This window comes from Lethenteron reissneri, chromosome 16 (genome assembly GCF_015708825.2).
Source record: "Lethenteron reissneri isolate LAM-NWPU_2019-01 chromosome 16, ASM1570882v1, whole genome shotgun sequence".
NCBI lineage: Eukaryota > Metazoa > Chordata > Hyperoartia > Petromyzontiformes > Petromyzontidae > Lethenteron > Lethenteron reissneri.
The window spans coordinates 15,816,602-15,826,886 of record NC_083794.1 but is presented as its reverse complement, the minus strand read 5'-3'; the positions used below and the strand labels follow the sequence as shown (position 1 = coordinate 15,826,886).

General features: G+C 53.6%; 2 protein-coding genes across 3 annotated transcripts; one reads left to right on the top strand and one right to left on the bottom strand.

Moving 5' to 3' along the window:
- Positions 1-260: 260 nt before the first annotated feature.
- Positions 261-3,301, bottom strand: LOC133343119 (small ribosomal subunit protein uS3-like). The gene is made up of 4 exons (XM_061552626.1): positions 3,159-3,301; positions 1,206-1,336; positions 568-663; positions 261-303 (listed from the first exon to the last, which is right to left on the bottom strand). The coding sequence occupies exons 1-4, from the start codon at positions 3,186-3,188 to the stop codon at positions 261-263; spliced, it is 300 nt and encodes a 99-aa protein (XP_061408610.1). The 5' UTR covers positions 3,189-3,301.
- Positions 3,291-10,208, top strand: LOC133343089 (WD repeat-containing protein 55-like). 2 transcript variants are annotated; one of them, XM_061552592.1, is made up of 9 exons: positions 3,291-3,372; positions 3,817-3,994; positions 5,353-5,690; positions 5,873-5,973; positions 6,499-6,586; positions 7,242-7,421; positions 7,927-8,026; positions 8,324-8,493; positions 8,797-10,208. In XM_061552592.1, exons 2-9 carry the CDS (start codon positions 3,923-3,925, stop codon positions 9,158-9,160), a joined length of 1,413 nt encoding a protein of 470 aa, XP_061408576.1. In that variant the 5' UTR covers positions 3,291-3,372; positions 3,817-3,922; the 3' UTR covers positions 9,161-10,208. The 2 variants fall into 2 exon arrangements, with proteins under 2 accessions (XP_061408576.1, XP_061408575.1); XM_061552591.1 differs by having other exon boundaries at positions 5,326-5,690; positions 8,797-10,207.
- Positions 10,209-10,285: the final 77 nt, after the last annotated feature.

Here is a 10,285-nt window from a genome sequence, read left to right as displayed (position 1 = left end):
CTGGTTTTTATCCCGAGTTGTGCTATCGGTGGTCGAGTCGTGCGACTCCACTCTCGCGCAGGCAGTACATCGCCCTCTATTATAGAAGATAGCCCATAGAAGAGGCCATCACAGAGCTACCTCTTAAATCCATTCTAATGTATTGATCTACACAGTAGGGGGCATTGCAGCTGCAGGGTTTTCAAGGGTGAAGTTTTAGTTTATGGCTTAAAAGATGGTAACGTCGTGGTTTTTCAGACAAATGCCTCGTTACTTTAGCATCAGAGCACGGGGCAGGGCGACCCCGCGCGCCGTGACCACACGCTCGCAAAACGCGAGCAGAGGGCCGGGCAGAGCGGGGCAGCGACTGCCCTTCAGCCTCGTCATCAAAATCATCACCAAAACCACACAAACGCTGCCGTTGCGACGCTCATCACCTTAGGTGGAGGGTTACGCACAAAAGTCTAAACATTTTTTACTAATTAATCACAAAAATATATTCTATTTGTACCCCCCCCTATCCAGGAGCAGAATTATACTGGGATCAAATTACTATCGCATGAAAGCAATAAAGTGACTAGTGTCCACACCTCAACGCTGCCCTCAGGGAAGTTGAATCGCTTCTGGATGACGGACGTGAGCTCGCGGATGCGACGTCCCTTCTCTCCCAGCACGTTCTGGGTCCTTCACGGTGACGGTCACAACCACCAACACAATCGCACAAACACACTATGGTCACACACGGCACAGGGTAAGGTTCGTACGTGTGCAGTGCAAGGGGGGAGGGGGCTGGTGGTTGAAGAATGCATGAGAGTATAGTTCAGTTCAATAATGCATTCTGCTGCACTGCTCAGGATATAGCCCAGTCCTATTTTAATCATGGTGGTCACCTATTCCAGCACTATCCGAGTGCCGAGCTTCCATAATCTCGACACGATCGCATGCATTCCAGGCGATTTTATTCAAGTCATTCATACATACACGTGCTTAATATCTCAATTCCCATTCTTGCGGATGACGTTGAGTTCAGGAATTAAATACCACTTTCAAGGTCTGCTTGCCACGAGGGGACGGCTTCAGGACAGAGTTTGTGTCATTTAAAAATCTTTACCAGAGCCATACGTGAACGCACGAACAGGGGCAAGGTTGATAGGAGGGAGATTAAGTCCGCCGGGAGGGAATTTGTGAACTGCGGAATTCAAGACTGGGGGAGATGTGGGCATCACCTGGTGGCGAGGATGATGATCTCCGTGCGGGTCGGCGTGACGCGCACCTCCACGCCGCTGTAGCCATCTTCGGCGAGTTCCCGAGTCAGGAACTCGTTCATCTCGGCCTTGAAGACTCCATCGGCCACAAACTTCACACGACCACACAAAGCACGAGGGATACATGTAAATAACCATGTAGCCAAGTCGGAACAAGTGTTGCTAGTCAACACCTATTACTCATAACAGCAACAGCCATCATTAGGCAATAAGTGACGTTGACGTGAGCGCAGCGGTGGTGCCAGGCTAGGTGCACTTGGAATCCATATCAAGCCAACACATCCACGTGGATAGTGGTTAGCGAGCACCTATTAAGATGGGTGCGGAATAGACACGTGTGAATGGGGGATGGTGTTCGCTGGCTGGACCAATAACGCCCGGCCACCTTTGTATCTCAAAGTCTGCTATGTCCACGACACGCGCCATTTTACTTAACCACATGAAAGACTATTTTTGGCCCAGTCAACCTGTGTAACACGAGGGGGGGGGGGGTTACACACCTCTCTACAGACCTACATGCACACTCCCTTCTCATCTCACCCACAAACTCCTATTAGCACGGTTGGATACGTACGGTACGAAACAAGTTAAACGTACATACAAATAAAAGATGGTCCAACGTTTTGCACCACGTGCCAACGGAGCTTCAGTCGGGCATGCCGAGGAAGCTCCCGCTCTGAGCACGTGGCGAACACGTGGCAACAGCAGCCGAAGACACATCGGCGATATTACAGCCCAACGACGAACCCCTACCTAGAACGCACGTGTATACTCCCTACTCTCGCACGCACACCCATTCTCACTTAAAACCTCTACATCCACTCTCAAACTCTCCAAAATAAAAACTCCATGCGGCCATACAACCCCGACATGCATTCCAACACGCACTGCATTGCAGTCCCAAACCTCCCCGGCACACAAAAGATGCTCCGTGTCGTCAACAGCATTTGTCGCACGTGCTGTTAGCGAGTAGCACCCAATGAAGGCCTGCACGGCACACGATGGAGTGCGGTGGCCAGCACAACGCCCGGCCGTCTTTGTCTCCCAAGCGGCGATGTTTACGCACCGCACCCAGCTACTTATGATGCCGAGCAAACCTACGAGCGGAGTTCTAGAACCGGTTAAAATATTCGCCGATGGGCGAACATTTCAGCAGGAATTGAACCCGGGGCGCCGGCTCCATAGAGCGGCGTGCTAAGCACTGCGCCACCGCTCCCCATACTCGCCACCATCAGAGGGAAGCTGCAGCATCGTCACCCGGGAGAGAACCTCGCACGAACAATCACCGCCATAGGAGCTCGAGCGGTCGGTGGTGTCGCGGGTGGCGCACCGCGCTCTAAAGTTTTAAGTTCTGTATTTGGCGATTCTGTACTGCTGCGTGAACAGCGGTACATGAACAAACTCCATCACGATGGAATAACACAGCATAACACTTAATAGCGCCGAATTCAAGCCGTGTACTATTAAACTCGCTTCGGCTAACATCAGAGGCTCAGTGCAAGCTCAACTTGGCCTGGGACTTGGCCTGGGCCCTCCACTATAAAGCCGCACCAACCGACTAAGTACGGCCGAATAAAATGAATGCCCGACGAGGTGTGGAGAGGCCTCGATCCAGCAGTGGACTGAACAAGTGTTGCACAAGCAGCACGATGACTCCCAAATACCCTGTAAATGCCTCACGGCCAACACAACTCTCCCCGTCTCTCCACAATCCAACCCGAACCTTCAAGCACCGCGACCCCGGCTACACGGGGCGAGCGCGCAATCCACCCTCAATCGCACCTAGCGCAACGCCATCCACGCAAAAGCCCGACGCCAATCGCTGCCCGAGACGACGCCGATGCCGCCGCGTCGCTTTTCGTGGAGGCAGCGGCACGCGATGGCGCGAGGAAGGGCGAAGAAGGCCCGCCTCACCTTCTTCTTCTTGGACATCTGCGTTGCCATGATGGCGGCTGGAGCGGGAAAGGAAGTGACGCGCGCGGGGGTCGCGTGAAGAGGGCTCGAGAGGGACGTCCCACGTGACGCGGAAGTGCCCCGCCCCCCCGGGTGGAAGGGGGCGGGGCCTCATCGTGTCGGCGGACCACGTGGAGTGGACACCGCAGCCCGGGTGGGAGCCGAACCCGTCGAGGTGAGCTCTTAACGCTACCCCCCCCCCACCGACCACTAATCTCAGCTTAACTGCTAACTCACACTAACTAGCTTGTATTCAACCTCGCCGTAATTCACAACTTGACTCTACATCGAACCTAACTCTAACCCTAGGCTAACTAGAACAGTATCTCTAACGGCCTATCCGTAATCACTCATCCTAACCTAAAGCGGCCGCCCGTACGCTAACCCTCCCTACCTTACTTAACCCTAACTTAACACTAGCCTACCTTCAATCGAACTGAACACTAACCCCTAAGATAACATTAATATAACCTATCTACAACATTTTGACCATAACCTCGAATGCAGTATTTAACACTAACCCTTAGCTTTACACCAATCCTGACTTAACTGACCGTATCCTGACTCCAACTTGTATCTCCCCTGACCTGACCCACGTGTTGCTCTTTAACTCGGGCAGCCTTGCTCCGGCACCTCGCGTTGCGCACCGACACGTGGAGCCGGCTCCGCTCAAGACGTCTTCTACCGCGCCGGCGTTCGTCACCCTTCCTCACCCCTGTGAGGTCATGCCGCACCTCTCCTCCCTGAGCCTGGATGTCACCCCGACTACTGCTGCCTCGTGCCCCGGGGTCACCATGGTAAGGCTGGCGCGCGGTGTCTCTTATCTAGGGGGTTGCGGGAAGGGGGGGGGGCAGTGCCCCCCTGCTCCTCCAGGTGCGGGGACCGAGCAGAGCTGATGTCATGGTGGTGGTCTCACGTCTTCGTTCCTATATGCAAAACATTCTTCATTCATTCCTTTCGTGTCCATCGCACCCGACGTGCTCAGACCAGCGATGGCCATTGTACAGGCACAGGCCCCCGGCTGCGATGATGTTGAGTAGTGTAATCTCCTAACCGCATGTCTTATGGATACAATAGACGTGCGGCTCAACCCGTGAGTAACATCAGCAGCCAGCGTGTTGGCTCGTACAATCGGACTCGTGGGTCAGTCTGCGTTTTACTACAGCATTTGTTTATGCTTGGAGCGGTGGCGCAGTGGTTAGCGCACTGCGCCATGAACTACAGTGATTACATTATTTGGCGTTGCTGGTGCTGCTTTGGCAGTGGTGCACAACCACAATTAACAAACACTCAGCACATTCGTCAATATCAAATATATAATCGGCGACGTTTTGGGCAATGATCCTTGGCACATCCTGTGTGCTGTGGAGAAGCGCTAATGTTAAGGCCAGTGTTATTGGCCAATGTATTGAACTATTTTTATGTATGTAGAACTTATTTCGCACCGTACGTAGCCAACCGCGCTGAGCCGTGGCTCACCTCAGTGACGAGTGATAGCTTAACCGTTCCTTGATTGCACCCCTTCACCGCGAGCTGACTAGTGTGGTGAAGTATGGACATTGGAACAACGACCTATTTCAACAGGGGTGGTATTCAAGATATGACTGGATCCCCCTCCTTTCTCCAGACTTACTTTTACTGAAATTGCATACCTGTTAACCCCTTATCAGTGCCTGCCTTATTACAGACCAATTCAGACATTATTGGTCACCCCGTGCCCTTATAAATCTATCTACGTGACTTTACCGAAAGACCCAAAGAATAAGATTAGAGATTAACTTGTGAGTGATTACGCCGCTCATTTGCTTGACCCTAGAGCTGGTGAACTGCAGATACGATTAACATCTGCAATATTTACAGGAACTGATCCATCTTTATCGACCAACGTGGTCCCTGATATCTTCAGATGGCCTTCTCAGTACTCCAAGGTCAATTATTATTTGCTGAGCTGATCGGGGGGTTGCCAGTGCATCTCCCAAGCTATGGAACGCTTTGCCTTGGCTAATAATGAAAATCGTGAGCTATATTTAAGTCTGGTTTGAAAACTAATATCTTTAAACTGGCCTAGTTCTGGACGTTTAGTCTGGTTCTGTTTATTTCCTGCTGTCCATACATGGTGTCCCAACAGGACGAAGTCACATGTCTCCCACTCAAGGAACCCGCTGAGGAGAAGGGCGACCCGGAGCCGAGCGAGACGCTGGGGGCTGTGAATGAACAGCAGCAGCACGTGACTGATGCCTCCAGCTTAGAAGCCGATCTTACGACTCATGGCGGTGATCACAGAGAGGAGCATGAGAAGCCGGATAAAGATACAGACGATAGTGATGAGGAAGAGGAAGATGAAGAGGAGGAGGAGGAAGAGGAGCCTCCCAAAGAGCCACGTGTGAGAGAGGCGCCAGAGGACATCAAACTGGAGGCAATCCCGACCACCATGTGCATGCACCCGTCACGCGACGTGATGGCCGTGGGCGACCTCGACGGAGATATCTTCCTGTGAGTGAGGCTGCTGCTGACTCTTCCTCTGACCTGTGACCTCCCCCCCCCATACCCCACTCCCTGCCTACACCCTCCATGCACCAGACTTTAAAGCAATTTTACATGGTCTTTTGGCATCTGCGCCCTTGTGAGCCGATGTATTTCCATCAGCGCGTGGTCGTGCATGTTTGCGTGCGTAGGTACTCGTACTCATGCACGGAGGGAGAGACGCGCGAGCTGTGGTCCTCGGGACATCACCGCAAGGCGTGCCGTGGCCTCGCCTTCTCCGACGACGGCGCCCGTATGCCACGCACACACAAGCGCACACACGCACACACGTGCAGAGACAAATGTCTCGCGCGTAGCCCATGTAGGCGAGGTGGGGCAGGTGCTGATGGCGAGTGGCACCTTTGAAGGTTGGCCACGGCGTACTTACGAGGGGGTGGTGTGGCTCGCACCACGCCAGCCGGCCGCCTTTGTCTCCCCACCAGTGCTGATGTTAAATTACGCACGGCACCGGTGATTCGTGTAAGACCGAGTTGACCTCGGGAGGCCCTGAACCGGTTCAGATATTCCCCACTGATGTTGGCACATGCGTGGGGAATCGAATGTGGGTCGCCGGGTTCATAGCGCATTGCGCTAACCACTGCGCCACCGCTCCGTGAACGCGCAGAGTATGTGTGCGTGCGGCAAGCAGTGCGGGCGGGAAGTGTTACGCACGCGAATGTGTTGGTTGCGTGACGCGCACCCAGGGCGTTTATCGATGGGCGTCGTGCCTTCCTGGCCCTCGTGAGCCGTGCGTCACATCTGCCGCCTTTCCCCGCAGAGCTCTACTCCGTGTCCAAGGACAAGTCTGTGCTGCTGTTCGACGTGGAGCAGGGCAAGCTGGTGAAGAGGATTCAGAAGGCTCACGAGTGAGTGGCCCTTCAATCATTGGCTGAAACCATTCATACATATGTAGGACCAGAGCTTTGAAAAATGTTGGTAGCACCTGCTCACCGCCTGGCTGCTGCCTACCAGCTCCTGTCTGCGGTTTCTCAGTGATCGTGAGAGATAGGATTTCCACAAATGATGACACATAATAGAGGTTTTTTGGGTTAAACAAACGATGACGCTTTATATAAAACTAAATAAACATTATTTCGCACTGTGTTGGAGTTAAGACTGCGTTATGGTAAGAAATGTTGAAGTTAGTGCTTGGTTAGGGATAGGGCTTGCGTAGAGGATTCAGGAATTTGTTTCATGGCAGAACTGTGCTTCATGGTATTTAGTGAATACTTTTACACAGAGCAGCAGATACACAAAATAATTAAACACATACATATATGCGTGAATGTTATGTATGAGTGGACGTCAGCTCACATAGCCACAGAGCCATGTAACGGCGTTCTCCTCCAGCATGTGCAAGGCAAACCAGTCCGCCCGGCACGCCCTGACAGACTTCACAGCAGGAGACGATTTGCGCAATGGTAGGTCAGGCTTCGGCATCGTTTAGCAGGTCGCGCTCCGGCGTCGCTAATCTCGCTCTCCCCTCGTGCCTCCGTCTCTCACCTTTGCGGCTGCACGCAGCTCGGCCATCTACAGCCTTGTGGTGATCGACGAGAATCTGACGGCGACGGGCGGCGACGATGGCGTCGTGCGCGTGTGGGACTTCCGCCAGGGGACATACGTCATGGAGCAGCTGGAGCACACCGACTTCGTCAGCAGCATGGTCGTGGGAGATGACAAGAGGACGTTGCTCACCACTAGGTGAGCGGGGACGGCCACCGCCCGCAGCCTTAACGCTTCCGCTTCAGTCAAGCAGAGCATATAGCTTATCTGTGCCAAAATAATGTTAAATATGCGACCTCACGGATCAACACAGTGGCAAAAACCCCCACGCCTGGCCAGTACCACACATCCACTTATACACACAAACACTGACAAGACACGTGCATTGATAACTGTAAACGGGGAAAAACGACCTGAACTACACATATTTGAGTAAACAAGCACCAAACTGCTCGCGTGATGTCATTTCAGTTTTAATTCATCACTGCGATGATGTCACTTCTGTTCTTTGCGTCTTTCGGTGAAGTCACTTAGGTTAAAAAATAAAATTAAGTCAAGATGTCACTTCTGCTTTATGCAGAACTGTGCGCTATGGTGGAACTGTGATTCTTAAAATCACTTGAAAGTGTTGAAGTGTCGCTGGCGAGGCCGTGTTGTGAGGCTTTGCGTGACGGCCGCTGTCACGATCGCCGTGTGCGAGCAGCGGCGACGGGACGCTGTGCGCCTTCAACGTGCGGCGCCGGAGGTTGGACGTCAAGTCCGAGGTGCAGGACTGCGACCTCACCTCCATCGCCATTGTCAAGGTGAGCGCGCTGTGACACCGCGTTGTTGGGGTTTTGCTTCTCGTCCGGGTGAAGACTCGAGAGGCCGGGTTGAATGGCGCTGTGTGAAATCAGATTTTAGTTTGAATTAACAGTCTTTACAAAAATGAAACGGACAAAGCTGTAGGGAGACGGGGCGACACGGAGCGACACGCGATGGCTACATTGCAGACCGACGTCCAATGATTCCAGTGGTGTCTTGCCTGATGGTGATGGCGGTTGTGACAGTTGTGGTTTTGCTCGCGTGGTGGCGGCGGTGGTGGTGGCACGTGTGAGCAGGAGGGGACCAAGGTGGTGTGTGGCTCGAGCGAGGGCTGGCTGCTGCTCTTCAACTGGGGCGGCTTCGGCGCGGTCAGCGACCGGTTCTCTACGCGCACCGAATCGGTCGACTGCCTGGCACGCGTTTCAGACAACCTAGTGTGCACGGCCAGCATGGACGGCATCATCAGGTTCCTGCCCCACCACCGCCATCGTCATCATCATTTATACCGCACCTCACATATGTTCCACTTTGTACCATGTGTTCTGTGTCTCTTGGCCCGTGTCTCACATCACCAATCTCGTCTCCTATCATTATATTCCGTGTTCCACTTGTGATTTGCAGGTCAATCTAATCATGGGCGCCGTGCCGCTGGTTTCGGTTTCCGTTTCATTTATTTGGTATAGCCCTGTGAGCCATTCGGCTCTTGAATGGTGTGCGCTTGTGCGCTGCTCACCCCACCCTGCCCGCTTTGTTTCACCACCATGTGCAGGGCGGTGAGCCTGCTGCCAAACCGCGTGCTCGGCGTGGTGGGGCAGCATGGGAATGACCCCATAGAGGCGCTGGAGCTCACAGGGGATGGACGCTTCCTGACGAGCTGCGGGCACGACCAGCTCGTCAAGTTCTGGCCGGCAGATGAGCTGCGCCGGCGCAAGGTCAACGACTACCGGCGCCGTGTGCAGAAGAACCGCCCGCTCCTCGGACTCAATGCCAAGGCCGACACGGCCGAAGATTTCTTCGCGGGGCTCCTGGAAGGGGCGCCGGATCCGACCGCGCCACCGCAAAGTTCGCAGGGCGGCAAGCGTCGGCACGAGTCCGACAGCGATGACTCGGATGACTCGGATGACTCGGACTGAAGGTGGGGGTGGTGGGGGGAAATCGGGACTGCGAGCTCCAGACACACGTTTGTGATGTCACGCACACACTGTGAGCGAGTCGAGATGCGTGAAGATAATGCGAGGGTTGGCCGTAGAGGACCGCTTTTGTTTGGTGCCGTTTGCCTCTTTCTCAACTGTACAACCGAGCCGCGCCAGGGCCATGCCGAGCCAGCGCTGCGCACCTCGAGAGGCGCCGGTATTGTTTTTCCACTGCACGAGACGTGCCGTGCCGCGGACGTCGCGAACAAGGCGATCGGCGTGTAGGCAGTTGTTTACTAGCGTCACGCAGCGAACGGGTCGGCACGCGTGTTATTTATATTATATGATTATTTACGTTTATTTACCCAGGAAAGCCTCATTGAGGCTCGTGACTTTATTTTTGTCAGGAGGGTCCTGCGAAATATTTGCGTTGAGTGCTTTGTATAGTGCCAATTGAGTGATTGTGCTGCACACTTAACATTTGGCAAATTTAGACCACGACGCTGACACAGTGGCCGACGCTTGCAAATAACATCACGGGATTCTTCACGTCGACAGTGAAGCAGACGGCGCGTAGTGTTTTGTATAATTGATACAACCCGCAGTATTAATCAGGGCGGCCGCTGAATTCCATTCGTGAACCTCTGCAACACGAGGCAAACCGATTGAGGCAGGGTGCGTCATCGCCCCATGATCCCAATATCCCAGGGGAGATGGGCACTTGAGTCGGTGGCGAGGTAGACTGTTGACGTCTTGGTTGATGATGGGCAGGTGGTTGTCGTTGGCAAGAAAACGTGTCAACTCCCTTTCAGCTTTGTATGTTCTTGCGAATATTTGGTGGCGGAACGTTCGCTGGAACAGTCGGGCCCGGGAGGTCGGCGTCGGTTTCAGCGTCGCGGTTACAATGCGCGTCGTGTTCTTCAGTTGTGCATCGAGCAGTTTCGTGGACGAGCTCCCGGACTTCAACGACATCACCGAACGCGAGCGATGTCGCAGACGTCTTCCGTTTAATAAAACATCCGTGTCCCATCGTCTTATGAATCTTGACAGTTGACTGGTTGAATCCACTTGATAATCCACTTGAAAATCGGTCAGTCGTTGACCCCCCCCTCCACCAATTTATAA

Bases quoted from the DNA above. Each gene is read 5' to 3' on its own strand.
- LOC133343089 (XM_061552591.1), top strand. From the start codon at position 3,923: ATGCCGCACCTCTCCTCCCTGAGCCTGGATGTCACCCCGACTACTGCT. The intron at 3,995-5,325 runs GTAAGGCTGGCG...GTGTCCCAACAG, and splicing joins CGTGCCCCGGGGTCACCATG to GACGAAGTCACATGTCTCCC. The intron at 7,422-7,926 runs GTGAGCGGGGAC...GTGTGCGAGCAG, and splicing joins AGGACGTTGCTCACCACTAG to CGGCGACGGGACGCTGTGCG.
- LOC133343119 (XM_061552626.1), bottom strand. From the start codon at position 3,188: ATGGCAACGCAGATGTCCAAGAAGAAGAAG. The intron at 1,337-3,158 runs GTGAGGCGGGCC...GGTCGTGTGAAG, and splicing joins AGATGTCCAAGAAGAAGAAG to TTTGTGGCCGATGGAGTCTT. The intron at 304-567 runs GTGGACACTAGT...GCGTTTTGCGAG, and splicing joins CCTGAGGGCAGCGTTGAGGT to CGTGTGGTCACGGCGCGCGG.